At 39.2% G+C, this 17,684-nt stretch overlaps 1 protein-coding gene across 2 annotated transcripts; it reads right to left on the reverse strand.

Annotated features, from left to right (window-relative positions):
• Nucleotides 1–994: 994 nt before the first annotated feature.
• LOC129266374 (histone-lysine N-methyltransferase MECOM-like) lies at nt 995–17,055 on the reverse strand. 2 transcript variants are annotated; one of them, XR_010294385.1, is made up of 7 exons: nt 16,929–17,055; nt 12,434–12,705; nt 11,095–11,505; nt 10,425–10,750; nt 9,426–9,666; nt 4,607–9,083; nt 995–1,290 (listed from the first exon to the last, which is right to left on the reverse strand). XR_010294385.1 is itself a non-coding variant. In XM_064103490.1 (6 exons), exons 2-6 carry the CDS (start codon nt 12,672–12,674, stop codon nt 7,777–7,779), a joined length of 2,526 nt encoding a protein of 841 aa, XP_063959560.1. In that variant the 5' UTR covers nt 12,675–12,705; nt 16,929–17,042; the 3' UTR covers nt 2,365–7,776. The 2 variants fall into 2 exon arrangements, 1 of the variants encoding a protein (XP_063959560.1); XM_064103490.1 differs by lacking the exon at nt 995–1,290 and having other exon boundaries at nt 2,365–9,083; nt 16,929–17,042.
• Between the last annotated feature and the right edge of the window lie 629 nt (nt 17,056–17,684).

Here is a 17,684-nt window from a genome sequence, read left to right on the forward strand (position 1 = left end):
TGCCAGGGGGTCCCGCTCCAGAGGGCGGGGCAGTTATCCCGCCTTTGACAGCCACCTCCATTTGGATCGACTGGAGGATTAGACCGGGGTAAGCGGTTCTGCTGCTATGTGGGTCAAATATGACAAGGCCCTCCGCAGGTACCAGTGTCCGTCAGAGAGGCGGTATTCAATTATGCCGACCCTCATAGTTGGAACCGTATCGTCACACCGGAATCATGCAGTCTCAATCGGGTTTCACCCGAAACATGCGCAGTTCGGGGACGAGACTTCTCTCGCGGAGTTCCAGAGGAAACTCTGAGAGGAGCGACCCGACGCTATCGGCGAGGTCGGGCTCGATTATACCTATTCCCATCTCGAGAACCAGAGGGGTCTCCTAAACCGAATCCTGCTCATGGGTGTGTCTGGTAGGGTTCTCATCCTTCATATATGCGGGGATAGGGAGACTGATCCAATGGGGACCGTACCTTCAGAGGAGTTTCGCCGTATGCTTGTCACTGCATATAAGTCGTCATCAGCGCATTCCTTTGCATTGTTGCGGGCTCCATCCTCAGGAGATCGCGCAATGGACAAGTTCATTCCCTGAATGTCATTTTGGGGTGACTGGGACCGTATTTAGTTTCAGTGCGACCCAGCGGGATGGGGTTCTCCGGATACCGGATGACCGCCTCCTGCTGGAGACGGACTCACCCTATTTGGCGACCACGGCCTCAAGAAGCCGAACTCCCCAATGTATATCGGGGCGATCAGGAAAGAAGTAGCTCGCATTTGGCGCGATACGACAGAGTACATTCTTCGTCGGACCCAGGAAAATGCCTTCAGGCTATACATCTCGGGAGCCCGGTGTTAGGCTGGTCGATGTCCAGGGTGCTCGGCCAGTGATGGGTTTTTCTTTCAGGTGTTGCCTTCTGGAAGGTTTATATTTTATCTTAGCAAGGTTTTACTTGCTCGACCCCATTTTGGGGGAGTTTGTGGGTTTTTGCCCATGTTTTTTTTTAAGTTTAGGCCACTTTTGGAGTATTGGGAAAGTTGTTTTCGGCCTCCAGATTTAATGTTTTAGTGGCCGGGTTATATTTGTTTTTGTGTTTGGTTACCCCATGTTTTAGGGGGTGGGTTAAAAAAATATATATTTTTTGAGCTCTCGGTGAAAATTTCCGGGAACCACTACTAGCGGGACAGCCGGTCGCTCCTTGTTTTTAGATTGGGTGGAGGAATTTTGTCCCCATTTTTATTAATTTTTCGGAAATGTGGCCAAATTTTTTTTAAACGGGGGGGGGGGGGGGGGGGGGGGGCCTGTAGTAGCGACTGTCCTGGGGGCCTGTCTTCGGGATGACTCAGCGGGGTTTCATGACCTGCGACCAGGGGTCATGTGCAGCGTGTTCGCCCTCCACACGCTGTATGAATTTTGAATGGTAAACCTTTTTTGTTACCGAGAGTCCTTTATAGTCAGTTTTGACAATCAACCAAGCCGGAGCAGGCCTAAAGATAGGTAGGTCATTATTTACTTATTTTTCTTAGGGCTCGCATGGCTTCAACACCGTCTCATGCAGAAGCCGCAGCAAGACCAGGGGCCCGTTGCAGCATGCAAGCTAACATGCACACTGCTCTTGCAGATGAAAAAAAAACATTGAAACATGTGTATATCTTCACCCTGGTTTTAACAAAATGATTGAAAAAAAAACCAAGTTACCTGAAATTACACTGATCTAAAACCATATTTGTGTACGTTTTATGAAATACAGACATATAGAGATGATTTTTCTCATTAAATTACGATTTTGTATTTTTTAAATACAAAAAAAATATTTTTAAAAGAAAAAACGTACTGCCGTATTTTGGTTGCAAAAACGTACTGGTTGGCAGGTCTGGTTACATAAACAGCAATTCAGGCAAGGGGAAGCAGAAATTTGTTTCAACTGTATTTAAGATAGGACTTGTTTCATCGTTCCACAAGTCTGATCAGGAAGCTCAGGTCAATCACCCTTCCTTCACCTGTCCCGACATTGAATTCCCAAGCTCCACCTTCCCCTGTTCGTCAGTTCCCCTAAGCCCCACTGTACCAAAGATCCCTACTCCAGATCCCCTAAAACTCATCCAACAAACCCCAGCTAGGATTTTGCAGGATGATGAGGATGTTCAAGAGGTACTGGTTCGAGTATCAAGGAAAAAACCAAGGCTGATACCCTGAAGTTGAGGTAGGTGACTGTTATCACAAAAACACTTTACCACATCAGTGGCATCGAGAAGAGTGGAAGCATCCAGACCCATACCTCTCACTTTGATTATGAGGATTAATGAACTTATTTACTTGTACATGCTAGTATTCTTGTGTATATATTCTTGAATGTTTTGTTTTTGTTTATATTTAAATGTTGTTTTTCAGCAATTTAGAAAAGGGGGCAATGTGACGGACTCACCAAATAATAGCAAGCAGAATTTACATCATTGGTATCGATTGTGACGTCATAATGGTCCATTTTGCATCGCTGATAAGTAAAGAAATTGCCATTGTGATGCAGCGCTGGTCATGGCTACTTCTGGTTAGAACCATTTAGCAATTTGCATAAATTGTGTATTGGATAAAATGTGCCCTCCACATTTTGGCCCATGAAAATTAATTACCTCAATGACTATTGTTATTAATCTAGATATATGTCATGTACATGTAGATTGTGTTGGTCTGTGTGCTAAATCTCGTTGACATCTCTTTGACATCCTGCTTTTCCCCAACATCTTTGCAAAGTCTTTGAAGGTAATTGTTATCTTTATTCCTTTACTAAGATTTGCCGAGTATTATATGAAAAGAATATTTACAATAATATCTGCTGATTTAAGACTACAAGTTTATTATCTCAACTCTCTATTTTGGAAGCTTTAGTGAAAAATTGGGTAAGATAAGGTTTGTTTGAAGCATTTCATGTGCACCTCACACACAAATGACTTTCTTCCAACTACTACATGTATGCCTAACAAAGAAACAGTTATCACAGGCTTTTATTCTAAACTCACTTTTACTTTTTTTTTAAGATTTGCTTAGAAAGAGCCAGAATTGAACTACCAAATACATCCATTGAGCATCCAAATTAGGAGGTCCCCTTGTGAAAGAATTCTGCATTCTCTATTCTGTTCTATTCTGGACTCTCTATTATGGAAGCTTTAGTGAGAAATTGGGTAAGATAGAGTTTGATGTGCACCTCACACACAAATTACTTTCTACCAACTGCTTTAAGTCTAACAAAGTAACAGCTACCACAGGCTTTTATATAATTATTCTAAACTCTAGACTTTTACCTTTTCAACATATGTGCTTTGAAAGAGCCAAAAGTTTTCTGCCAAAAAACATCCAGAGTGTCTGAATTAGGAGGTCCCCTTGGGAAAGAACTCTGTAACACTGCAGCAGGGGCACAAAGAAGCAACAGAGATGGCAAGACAGGCAAGTCATCTACCATCAACAGGGAGCTCCTTGTAAACTTTACAGAGCTATACCACCGAAAATCATTCTTAACCATCAAACCAAAGAGACATCATCAGTCCTTCAAAGGTTTCCAGAGTGTTCCTACTGTAACAGAAGAAATAAAAGGGACCCTTAAGAGCGTCCTACTTGATTACAATGCAAAGTAGGACTGGGAAAGGCCTCTGATCAATCGGACAGGACGGTCATCGACCCACCCAGCGCATTTGGATTTCAAAGTACTGGAGTTCTAGAGTATCACGATATTACATGTAGTTATGACACCTTCCCGTTTCGTCAGTCCCCCCCAGCCACACTGTACCTTAAGATCCCTTCTCCAGCTCCCCTAGAATTCACAAAGGTTTTACAAGTGTTCCTACTGTATTAGAAGAAAAGGGACCCTTAAGAACGTCCTTCACCATTCCAGTGCAAAGTTAGACTAGGAGAGGACTCTGTTCAATCAATGAGTGAGACGGTCATGGACGTACCCAGTGCATCTGGTTTTCACAAAGTACTCGAGATCAACAGTATCACGATATTACATTATAATATGAAACTAGCAGCAGTAACGAGCTTCCGACACCAGATTCCAATTGAGACAAACAAATGCAAAAGCTCTAGCCATGATTAATAGACAAGAGAACAAAGAGTTAAATCCACCATCAAAAGACGCTGGGTTGGGTCATACCAGCAATTCAGGCAAGGGGAAGCAGAAATTTGTTACCTTACTGTATTCATCGAGCTAGAAACTGTATCATTGTTCGAGTTTGATCAGGAAGCTCAGGCAGATCACCCTTCACCTGTCCCTACATTGAATTCCCAAGCTCCACCTTTCCGTTTCGTCAGTCCCACCCCCCCCCCCCCCCACAAAAAAATGTACCAAAGATCCCTACTCCAGATCCCCTAAAACTCACCAAACAAACCCCAGCTAGGGAGGGTTGATATTCAAGAGGATGTTTCGAGTATCAAAGTCAAATACCAAGGCTATTTTATCACATCAATGGCATCGAGAAGAGGGGAAGCATCCAGACCCATACCTCTCACTTTGATTATGAAGATTAATGAACTCATTTACATCATTCTTGTATGTATATTCTTGAATGTATTGTTTTTGTTTATATTTAAATGTTATTTTTCAGCAATTTAGAAAAGGGGGGCAATGTGACGGAATCACCAAACAAATATCAAGCAGAATTTACGCCATTGCCATCGATTGTGACATCATAATTGTCCATTTTGCAGTGCCGATAAGTAAAAGAAATTGCCACTGTGACGTAGTGCTGGTCATGGCTACTTCTTGTCAGAAACCATTGGCAACACACATAAATTGCGCATTTGATAAAATGCACGCTCCATATAAATTAATTACCACAATGACAATTGACATTAATCTAGATATAGATTCCATCAATTTGGTCAGTGTTCTAATCTCGTTGACATCTCTTTTTGGCTGTTTTTCCCCCGACATCTTTCCAAAGTCTTTGAAGGTAATTCTAATATTGATTTCTTCACTAAGATTTGCTGAGAATTATAAGAAAAGTTTACAATAATAACTGCTGAATTTGAGACTACAAGTTTATTATCTCGACTCTCTATTTTGGAAACTCTAGTGAGAAATTGAGTAAGATAAAGTTTGTTTGAAGCATTTGATGTGCACCTCACACACAAATTTCTTTCTGCCAATTGCTTAGTCTAACAAAGTAACAGTTACCACAGGCTTTCATATAATTATTCTAAACTAGACTTTTATCTTTTCAACAGATGTGCTTAGAAAGAGCCAAAACTTAACTGCCAAAAACACCCACAGAGCATCCGAATTAGGTTTCCTTGGGAAAGAACTCTGTAATGCTGCAGCAGGGGCACAAAGACTCTTTGTTCTGGACTCTTTTTTATTTTGGAAGCTTTAGTGAGAAATTGGGTCAGATAAAGTTTGATGTGCACCTCACACACAAATTACTTTCTACCAACTGCTTTAAGTCTAACAAAGTAACAGCTACCACAGGCTTTTATATAATTATTCTAAACTCTAGACTTTTACCTTTTCTACATATGTGCTTTGAAAGAGCCAAAAGTTTTCTGCCAAAAAACATCCAGAGCGTCTGAATTAGGAGGTCCCCTTGGGAAAGAACTCTGTAACACTGCAGCAGGGGCACAAAGAAGCAACAGAGATGGCAAGACAGGCAAGTCATCTACCATCAACAGGGAGCTCCTTGTAAACTTTACAGAGCTATGCCACCCCAAATCCTTCTTTAACATCAAACCAAAGAGACATCATCAGTCCTTCAAAGATTTGCAAGTGATCCTACTGTAACAGAAGAAAGAAAAGGGACCTTTAAGAGCACCTTATTGAACTATAGCACAAAATTAGACTGGGAAAGGCCTCTGATCAATCAATTTGATCAATCGGACAAGACGGTCATTGACAAGAACATCTGGATTTCAAATTACTGGAGCTGAAGTAGAGTATCATGACTGCCGCCTTTGCTTGCCCACACTGCAATAGACTTTTTTCGGCTGATAATTGGTCTATTTAGCCATCTTCGAACCCAAAGAAATTTTTTAAGGTTGTGGTCATCTTTGCTACAAAGGACGGACATCATCATCGTCAGCAGCAGTAGTAACACGCTTCCGACTTCGGTGTGTTAAGTGGAAAAGACGAGGCAGAGGTTTGAGAACCACCAGGCTTCAGTCTGTCACAACGTGGCAATTGGGTCCACCCCAAAGGCTCAACCAACAGTTCATACTACGATTGACTCGAGCCTTCGAAAGTAACATGCAATCGCCAGAAATGCCAAAAGGTGTTCAAGTGCCTATATGACATCCTGCGTCAGGATCTTACTTTCAGAAGTCACACAACTGAGGAAGGAAATTTCCTGCAAACATAGAAAATAACAAAATAATTTTCAAACCCATCAACATCTAGCAGAGAATGCTCCAAGTCGACACAACCGGGTAGAACCATGTTCATTGAAAGTATGTGAGAGAGAATATCTATGAACCATCCATCTGATCAGCTAAAAGATGAGCTAAAACATCTCCATTCAAAAGGACCAAGCATATGGAGGAGGAATATGGACCTTCATCAAAATTCCGTCAGCAGAGGTGATGAAACTGAAAAGCTTGTTCAATCTTACCTGACTAAACTACTCAGCAAGACAATGAAATCAAACATGTACGGTACATGCCAAGGACGAACTAACGCATCTGATGGAGGAATATATCTTCATCAAAATTCCAACAGCAGATGTCATTGAAAAGTTTCTTTCATCTTAAGCTGCACTAAACTATGAAAGCTAAAACAGTAAGAATACAACGGCAATATTATTCAATTCAACAGTAAACAGTAGGTTTGCAAGCTAAAAACACATTTTCTCTGTGACATACACTATATCTATTGTAAGCACCTTGAGAGTAAAATAATTCATTGTTATGTTATATCGTAAAGCGCTTTGAGCATGTTTATATGAAGAAGTGCTATTTAAATGTTAAAATGTATATTATACTTTCGCTTGATTTGTTTTTTTCTCAATCTTCCAATGTTTTTAATGTTTTATCACATTATGTGTTTTACTTATGTATTTTTTAAAAAAACTGGAGAAGTTAATTGTATTAAACATTCCCATTGCTAGGTCTTTTGGTGCCTTTGAAGCAGTGCCGATATTGGGAATTAAATCTTGATGACGAAAGCTCAAAGCTGTGCACTTTCAATACGCCATTCAACATAAATTAGGTGCCAGATATTACTGAAAGACAATCAAATTAATTCTACAAGGCTTGGAATATAGAAAGAGATAATGACAATATTCTTGTCCGAGGCAAGAATGGCGCCAAGTAGAACATTGCCTGCACAAGGTCTCCAGTGTGCATAAGTAAGAAACAGGAAATTAAACTTAGTGCAGATCTAAAGTCAAAGAGGTTAATACATGTATTGTATGTAGGTTATGGCAATAAATCCCCCTTTTTTTGTTAAAAAAACTTTTACTGCTTCTGTTTCCTCCAAATTGGCAGGAGTACATGGAAACAAAAACTTTCAGGATAGCATGTTTGTCAATTTCTTTCTGATATTCAGTCACCAAGTTTGTGAAATAAGTGATCAAAATCTCTCCTTTTTTTAAGGAAAAAAAACATTGCTGAGAAAAGGTGCTAGATACAGAATGCAGATATTAAACCCTCTGAATTTTCACAAAGAATTGGCATTTGAACAAAAGATTCAACAGCTACTACGCTTCTGTGAAATTCTCATGCAAGATGATACTTGGAACATAATTGATATTACCGACCCTTTAATAACAAAGCTTTAGTCAGGCTTCATCTGGCGGGAGACTCTATTAAGAACTAACAATTTCTGGTGCTGTAGTACTAGTACTGCATTCTGAGATACTACTCCCATTGACCTGTAAATTGTGTTTGACCATATGTAATGTATACTTGTAATTCAAGGCAAAAGATATCCCACATATTGCACATGAAAATGGTTTTTCCTTACTATGCAGAGCTTGGACATGAGCAGTGAGGGAAGTGTTGGAGGTGAAAGTCTTTTCACACTCCGGGCAACTATACCGTCGAATTCCCCGGTGGCGCTCCTCGTGTCTCCTCAAGTCGCTCCTCTCGGCAAACCCAAAACTGCAAAACGAGCAGAAGTAGCGCTTCGGACGGTTCGAGTGGACACGTCGTTTATGTGCAAGGAACTGCCTCCTGCTCTTGAATCCTTTCCCGCAGACGTCGCACTTCACTGGCTTCAGTCCGTTGTGCTCTCCTTGGTGACTGTTGAGGGCGCTTTCCGATGCAAAGCTCCTTGGACAAAACGTGCAGCGGTATATGTAAGTCTGCTCATGGATCAAGAGGTGGGCTTTGAGACGACTTGCACAGCTGAAGACCTTCGTGCACTGGCTACATTTGAACGTTCCTTCTCTTGTGTGAACCTCCCTTTCATGGATTTTGGCTGTTCTGTGGTCACTGTATCTATTTGGACAGTACCTGCACTGGTACCGTAGCTGGTGATAATTGGCACTTTTACCAAGCATGTCCAAAGGCTTATCAGGAGCGGCTTCTGCAACAAGATATTCCACAGCAGCAGGTGGTGGTATGAAGGCTTGGTGGGTAAGTTCATGCTTCCTGCAGTCACCCCTTCGTGCAAACCGTTCCGAACACAGCCGGCAAGGGTACCCATGGATCTGGTGCGCATGCTTCCGGAGTGCAGCTTTCGATTTGTACCTTCCGTTGCATTCGCTGCACTTGTGGGTTCTGGCTTCGTTTACTGGTTTGTGCAGCATCATGTGCTTTGCCCATGCTTGGGCGTTCTTCTGTCTCTTTCCACACACGGGACAAGTATGGTCCTGATCATAATCATGAAATTGTTCGTGAGCCTTCAATCTGCCCGAGGAAGCAAAGACTTTCTTACAGGTTTCACACTTGAACTCACTATCTTTCTTCTTCCTAGTTCTCTTCCTTGCCTTGAAGAGATGTTTAGAGCCGATTGTCACCTTGATGTGTTTCTTCACTCCTATCTTCCTTGATTTTAAGGACAGTTTGTCTTTCTCTTTGCCATCGGTGTGTTCACATGTAATATGTCTCAAGATCATTTTGGATGAGCTGAACAGGTGCTTGCAGAGACTACAACAGAACTTTTGTGCATCTGAAACAATAAGAGAACAAAATTTATTTCAAATGACTTCTCAATAATTTTTATGTGGGGTCAACCAAGGTGAAGTCATAGGTCCTCTTTTATTCATTTTGTGAATTGACACATACTTTGCATATTTCTTGATGCATGCAACACAGAATATAACATACATTGGTGTCAATCACTAAACCTTTGTATGGTATCTGAACATTCTGGACAGTCAGAACCAGCTTCTTTTACCCCGAAAGCGAACCAAAGTTCATATTGATAATTTGCTATGTACGTAATCGGCCTAAATTTCTACCGTAGTGATACACAGATCATATGATATAAAAAAAATATGGTTAAACAAACCTTGGTCAAAATCAAGTTCATTCAATTCTGTCTTGATTCCAATATGCTTCATGTACTCCTTGCCATAGAAGACCTTGAGTTCGCTTCCTGGTTCAATGACCTTTGTGTTTCTAAAGTAGATTTCACCATAGAATTGATAGGCTTCCATGTTCTGTTCTTCTTCACTCTGTGCACATCTTACGTGAGACATCCATGTTTTACGCCCATCGATGTAGTGATACACTCTACCCGAGACACAGATCTGAAGGCAAAGGAAACGGAATACAATCAAGAACCTTGTCATTTGGCAAATGAATGCTCACTGCACATTTTGTACAATATGAATATGGCTAAAGGCATTCTTATACCGACACTATGCATCCTCATGTTTTGCCCTTCAATAATTTGCTCTCCTCGGCCTAGATAAGGTTAAGAATTTGTCAATTTCTTTCTAATGGTGAATTTGTGCCAGTTTGATAGTACTTGGTGGCTTATGATATAAGAGGAACAAGTTATACACCAAATGGAGCTTCAATTATTACATGAGCAAAAATTAAAGAATTCCATCATTTGTAAAATGATGCAAAGGAGTGGAAATTAGAGAGAGCCAATCTCAGGAGAAAGACAATAGGAGGGAATGTAAAAAAAATCCTTTTCAATCAAACCTGTGTCCAAAAATCAAATGTCAGCCTTGGTGCTTTGACCAGATATAAATTTGTGACTGTTTTGCATTCAATTACAACTCAACTTTACCCAATTTACACTAGATGTCAAACTTACATTTTAATTTGCAATTGTAGCTTCTGCAATATGCCGTAAAGTGATGACATTTTCAACATACTCAGCTTGTTTTCATAATTTAATACTACTACTAATAGATAGCATTTATGAAGTGCCAACTATCCTTTTGCGTGTTCAATTTCGCACATCATATTACAAGATATAAGAATTCACCTTGCTTTCAAAATCCCAATCTTGAAATTGTAGCTCAAATCGATTCATTTTGCTTGACATAATTACCTCCCATGATGTTTCCTTAGACCATCCCTCCTCTACATCTAGTAGTGATCCTTTAATGGGTCCAAACTCCGCCCCCTTTTCCATCATCTCCTTGGCAACCACCCTAATGACATCATTCTCCTTCGATACATGTAATGCGCAAGACGATGGAAGATCTAAGGGGACTGTCTTTTTGAGATGGACGGTGGCAAGGAGAGGCGCATCGGAGACTGGGTCATCTGGGAATGGAGGACTAGCATGAACTTGTTGGGATAATGACGGTTGTGATTCGGTAAAGCTACTCCTACTGCACGGCGATGAAGGAGTAGATACAAGAGCTGGTTGGTCTAATCAGATAATCAGAAAAAGAAATGAAAGATCACCATCAAACAACCGTTACCATGGTCTGGGCTTGAAATTAACCAAAAGAGTAAAAATTTTAGTTTTCAGCACTATGTAAATCACAAGAAATTCAGAGGGAAACCTGATTTGGGCAAACAATAGTCAATTACCAAGAAAAAAAAAAAAATCAAATTACAAAAACCAAATTATGTTTAGTACTGGTATGCACATTGTATTACAGCACATTTTAGTAAATATAGCATAAACTTCCTTTTATGAGGCCCACTATTTTCAGCAAGTGTAAAAATATTCAATCTTTTTTGGGAGGGTTTTTCACTCACATTCCTACCTTGTTGCTGTGTGTCGCTACTTTGTGCAGATTTGTTGAGAGTGATGGGGAGACTTCTGCTTTCTACAACAGATTTAAGAACTGAAGTCGGCTGAATATTCCTCTCTGGAACCGAGCTCTGAGAAGTAGTCAGTGGCATGGCCCTTGCTACAATAGATTCACAAGTTGGAGTTGCGATTGCTCCATCACAGCTCAGAACAACCGATAGAGGGAGTGCAACTGGCAAAGTGTTTCTCCCTGAAACATCTTCATGAGGTGTGATGGGTGGAATGTTTCTCTCTTCAAATGCTTTATGTGTCTGGTTGATGGCAAGAGGATAGTTGGCTAAAACGGAGGACGGTTTGACCCTTTGACCTCTGACAGGAAGCGATGGCTGTGGGAGGATTTGGGTTGGAGCAACATGGCCAGAATCTATTTAAGAAATAAATATACACTTCTAGATGAGCATGTGACTGAATAGAAAGATGCAAGCAAATACCAGAAGTTATGAAAATAAGTGATTTTCAATCTTATTTCATGAAAGTCCAGTCCAACCATGTAAAAGTATAAAAATATTAATTATTTTAAAATGGCACAAGAAAAAAATTTCCTGCATCTAAGCAATACATTGTACATGGGCAGGATGGATATTACCATGGAACGGGGCTTAGGATGTTTGTTTGACCAAAACCAACTGTGTATTCTTGGCCGATATTACATAAAATACAGTGATTAATCAGGAATTGATTTTAATGACAGATTGCACAATTATATCAACACAATCAAATGTGAATCAGCCTTATATTCATTCATGTCTGTTATGGAAGCTTCCAAATGCCATCGACTTGTCTTGATGAGATTTTGATTTAATATCACAGATAAATAAGTGTGTATTTTTTAAATTTGTTTTTTTTATAACAAATTAAAGTCAATTATAAAAATTTACAAAGAATTATTAATTGAATGATTGCAAATCACCACACACAAGATGGTTACACAAAAAAGAAAATAACAGCAAAAATAATTAACCTTAATTCACATCCTCCTCCCCTAGGTAAAAAAGGTGGCAAAGTGATAAAAAGCAAGTGATGACTTAAATTTTGTAGTATCAGTTTTACTGAAACAAAATTAAGAGATTTGGCATGTGTAAATTATTCACCAAATCATTTGGAGATTTTTTTTTTCTTGCCATGTCAACTTTTTTAAAGTTACATTTCGCCATGTCGATGTTTATATACAAAATAATGTTATTAAATTTACATGGCAAGAAAATATCCTACCATTTCCTTAAGTAAATGAAACTTTCAAGCTTCTGTAGTTTGGTAAAATGGCAAAAGATCTGACAATCAAATCATCATACCATGTTTGACCATGCTCAACATAGGAGCCGCTGGATGACTTTGAGAAAATGCTCTGAAAGGTTGATCCAACGGGAACTCGGACTGATGCTGTGAATGAGCATGGTATGGTAGGTCAATGGAGTAAGATGCAAAATGTTGCTGATGTGGTGGTGGTGGTTGCTGCAGAGGTTGCTGGTGTTGCCGACATTCTTCTTCCTCTCTCTCAGGGCAGAAGAGACCACGCGGATAGTGACTTTCCATGGTTCACAATGGCCAAATTGTTGATTTCATTCTGAAAACAAATTCATTGAATTTAAAGCAAAAATATTCTCAGATTTTATGCATTATCATGGAACAATACTATCTATTCACCAGCTGGGAAATAATTATAATACATGTGAAAAACATAGGCCTACATGTCAAGCTTCTTCTCAGATATACACCATATCAACACAAATAGTAAGATGGGGGTCCGATTTTCGGACACTTAAATCATTTTTATTTTAATCTGGGTTCTCAATATACACACATAGAAAAATAGAAGAAATAATTGTGAAAGTTTTTGCCCTGGACATCAATTGTCTCAGATTACAAAAACAATTTATGAAAATATTGATTGCAAAGTTCTGAAAATTGATGTCTTGTCTGGACAAAGAACCCATGCAGACAAGCAATAACTTGGTATATCGCCATTGTCACGATCATTATCATAGATAGGCTCATAATATAAGCTTTATACAGTGTAGTCATTCACACTAGCTACATGGTTGAAAATATTGCACAGACGCGGAACAAGAGTTGGACTTTAACAGGGTGCGAATGTGCCTGAAAAATTTGACAAGCAAAAAAAAAAAAAAAAACGGGTTTGGTGGACATTTCGTTCCTGGATTGACAAGCCAACAAAAAGTCGCGGGGTACGCAATGCATTTTATATGTTTATGGGGTGCACCCGCAACTTCCAGATCCACATCTGCCAATGACATGCCTGCCGAGCTCCCCAAGGCCGAGCTGCACGAGTTGAAGGGTGTTACTGGGCCAATATCTACTAGCGCCAGTGTTTGGATTGTTGATGGCTATCTGCCCATTTACAGTGTGCAAAGTCTGCATCATTATATCCATGCATAAAAAAAGCCAGGCTAAGAATGGTAGCGTAGATCTACGCGTAAACATGATTGATCAGCGATTGTGGTTCCTTATTTGGATTAGACTTTTTACTTAGAGCCTAGAACCTAAGCTTGGTCTGGCATTTCAATGACGGAGTCAGATTTCAATTTTTTAAGGACGGAGTCAGATTTCAATTTTTTAAGTCAGATAATCACATCATTATTTGCCAAACTCAAACATGCATCATGTGCATACCTAAATCTATTAAATATTTTTTTTTAATTATAAACTTTACTTTACAGTGTAAGGTTGTAAAAACTATAAGTTTGGAGTAGAAAATAATGCAAGTTCTAAGTTGTAGCTCAAATTAATCAATCATCAAACCAAAGGGAAAATAGGTGAAACTAGAAGATGCAAAATAAATCAAACAGAAACTGAAGAAGTCTGGTGGTGCACTGCTATAATCTCTGGGCTACTTTGCCTCAGTAAAACTTGGGATCACATAATAATTTACATATATTCAAATCAAGTAAAGTCAACCAATCAAAATAAAAGGAATGGAAGGATCGAACTAAAATGTAAGAACCCAATTCATAAGATTAACCAATAAGGAATAAGGAGATGAAGATGACAGAGATGTCTGGTGATTATGTAATAATGAACACAGAAACTAAGGAGTCAGGACTTTGTTTCCACAAAACCAGATTTTGATCATTTTAAATACCTAACATTATTGACATGAAAAATATTTAAACAGAAGTCACATAACCATGAAATAATTCAATATTTACAATATTTTGTTTTAATAACCAGGAGGATTAAGAACTTGGAAAAACTAAAAGAACTTCCTGACTTTTGTTTGAAAAAAATAAATTGATACAACTGATTATTCAAATCTTGAATTAACATATGCATGAAATGTAATTACTGTATCAATTCAATAAACCAAGAATTCAATGATTGGGGGTTTTTGATAGAAAAGCTAAAATTTTATAATCTGTGAATGCTTTTTTTTCATGACATCAATTTGAGGATCATTTTTCTTTCTAAAAAAAAAATCTATGAAGTTCTCATGATTCATAAAATATGCAAGCACTTCAAGGCAAATGAAATAAGGCAATTGTTGCAGCTTAAATGAATAGTGAAAAACAATTAAAAGTACAAGATAAAATATTACTGAACTTTAACAAATTAGAAAATAAACTTTGACCAAACAGCATAAAATTTGGGGATGCTAAAAAGCAATTCATGAGAGTCATATATTTTTTATGGCAAACCGAGTATACATGTATCTAATAAGTTTGATTTTTTAAATTTTTGCCTATCTCACAGTATATAGCCATACAAATGTGATGGTTAGAGGAAAATTGAAGAAAAAAAAAATAATTGATATAACGAATTTAGATATATCATATAAAATTTGCAAAATATTGAAAACCATGTTTTGTTTTTTTGAAGCCGCGTACATACGTAGCCATGCGCACGTAGCCACAGCACTTGCTATATCAATATATCCTCGCATATCCACGTCTGTACTGACTCGCTGTAGACTCTGTTATCCATTCATTGTATTTTCCCCTTTTCAAACCCGAAGACTTTTGTAATTGATTCATGGCATTGGAAAGAAAGGTCGGTCTTAGCCATCTCTACTCTAATAGTCTAGTCTAGACTAGGCCTAGATCTAGACTAATGTTAGAATCTAGATTTTTCTATCTCATCAACCACTTCATTAAACTGTCCGATTTTTTTCAGATCTTGATGAAAATAGTGCAAAATAGAAATCTAACAAATTTCATAGTAATCCATGAACCGGTTTTTTAATAAAATGCTCCCAATAGGCTCTGTACACACAGCTGAAACACACGACCACACACAGTCAGAGTGCAGATATTTTGTGTGCTGTTTTGCATTGGGCTTTCTGGAGTAGTGGGGGAAGGGTATTTTTATATCAATTCTGACACTTGATCCTTAAGGAAAGGTGAAAAATGAGTATTTCCATTGGATTTGCCATTATAAATATTACAAAAACCAACTAGTTAAAAAAAATATGGCACTTTTTCACAAGATACGAGACTTTGAACTTCCCTTTTTAATGCCACAAAAATTATGGTAGGACAAGTTCCCCCAGGTCTGCGCAGTCCCCTTGTCTGCGCACAAGCGTATCTGCGCGATTATAGTAAAAGAAGATATACCGTACTCAACACAGACTTTAGACATGCAATAAATAGACAGATATTCATTAAAAAATCTGCTAGGATCGAAAGCTTAAGCCCCTTTTTGACTTTCAAATGTAAACTAAACAGGATCATATTCATATGTCAGAAATGCGTTAAACTTCGATTTTAATCTTTGAGTTTGAACATGTCGAAGTTCGAGGTCCAAGAGCAGAGGGTTTTTTGTTCAGAGGAGCCGGACATGCCGGAGCCCGTGAAGGCATGGAAGGGGACATTTGGGGAACCTAGCCTCCAAGTCCAACTCTAATGAACTTATGATATGAAGCCAACTTGTGACTTCACGATCCATCCAACTTCCTAATCCTACTCCAAGGGCAAGGCCAAGCAATCCTTCCAAGTTCCAGCAGCAGCACCACCATGTCCATGTCTACGCGGTTTTCCGCTGCCGCTGGAGCGACTGGGCGCGAAGGGGGTATGGTAAGGCCTAACCCAGGGAGCCCAGGGGCTTACCGTGTATTTGACCATACTCACGGGACTAACGTGATTTATGGTCTAAATATTTCTCCAAATGAATTGTGAATACAGAAATTATGCACTTACCACGATTAATGGATGAAGGTCTAACGAGTGGCAGTTTCCTGACATCGAGGCACAGACTGAAACTTGAAACCTCAAAAAACGAAAATTTCTCTCCTTCTACACCAGTCTCGATCGGCCATTTTGTTATGAATACATAACAAAAATGGCCGATCGAGACTGGGATAGGAGAGAACTTTTCGTTTTTTGAGGTTTCACTCAGTCTGTGCCTCGTGACATTAGCCCTCGATGTAAGGAAACTGCCACTCGTTAGACCTTCATCCATATAATCGTGGTAAGTGCATAATTTCTGTTTTCACAATTCATTTGGAGAAATATTTAGACCATAAATCACGCTAGTCCCGTGAGTATGGTCAAATACACGGTAAGCCCCTGGGCTCCCGCCCGCTGCGCGGGAGCTCCCTGGGTTAGGTAAGGCCATGGCCAGGGGTACGGTAGGCACGGGGGCAGGCCGCGCCGCAGGACGAACGGGACTCGGCTTGCCTTAGGCTTAACCCAGGGAGCTCCCTGCCCTTGGGTTACGCTTGCCTGAGACTTTTTAGTGAAATCCAACGCCCAATGTCTAGTTTTCAACAGTGCAGCCAATTCGAAAAATCGATTTGAATTGATCAAATGGTTTAAAATATTGGTGCATAATTACGTCGATAGAACTCCTAAGTTGCTCTGTTGTAGGGAAATCTGAAAATACCAAGACAAAAATCATCAAATCGATGCTTCATCTTGATGACCTCGGAACAATGGTGTCTTCGACTGCACAAAACAAAAATGAATTAAACACTACTACTATACTAGTACTGCATGCATGACAGTACGACGAGGCCATATTTAAGGATCCAGGAGGGACAAAGCAGTATCAAGAAACTTATTGCAGAACTTCTGCTATTTTTCTTACCTTTCCTTTTTCAACAACTTTTCCTCGGCTAGATAAATCAGCTAGAGCTTGTCATTGTCAGTTGTCACACCGGGGTTTATAAGGGTTGCTAATTGGCGATCTTGAAGACAAAAAATATGTCATTCACAGACTACACTTTTTTTAGTGCTGTAGAAACCCAATTTCTCACACTATTTCTGATTTATGCTGTTCATGTCAATACAGATGTCAAGAAAGACATACCGGTGGCTTATTATGTGATTATATCATTTTATATACATATTATATATATATATATAAATGTGATAATTTTTACATGTACAACAGCTTTGGCAACTCTTGTATTTATATATTTTGTGAAAGAAATTAATGAGAACAATGATAGGCGTAGCTTAATTCAAGGTTCCTCAGAGAGATATATATAATATATAAATAAACATACACACCCCCGCGCTCAAAACGTTCTCATCTTGTATGTATATATCATTTTAGCTTGCCAGCCAAAATTTGTAAATTGTGACCTTT

This window comes from Lytechinus pictus, chromosome 8, assembly GCF_037042905.1.
Source record: "Lytechinus pictus isolate F3 Inbred chromosome 8, Lp3.0, whole genome shotgun sequence".
In the NCBI taxonomy this organism is placed as follows: Eukaryota; Metazoa; Echinodermata; class Echinoidea; order Temnopleuroida; family Toxopneustidae; genus Lytechinus; species Lytechinus pictus.

What these genes read in the sequence shown, in the direction of transcription:
- LOC129266374 (XM_064103490.1), bottom strand. Translation starts at nt 12,674, where the DNA reads ATGGAAAGTCACTATCCGCGTGGTCTCTTCTGCCCTGAGAGAGAGGAA. An exon ending in GTTGAGCATGGTCAAACATG is followed by an intron (nt 11,506 to 12,433) that starts GTATGATGATTT and finishes TTTCTTAAATAG; the next exon opens with ATTCTGGCCATGTTGCTCCA. An exon ending in TAGCGACACACAGCAACAAG is followed by an intron (nt 10,751 to 11,094) that starts GTAGGAATGTGA and finishes TTATCTGATTAG; the next exon opens with ACCAACCAGCTCTTGTATCT.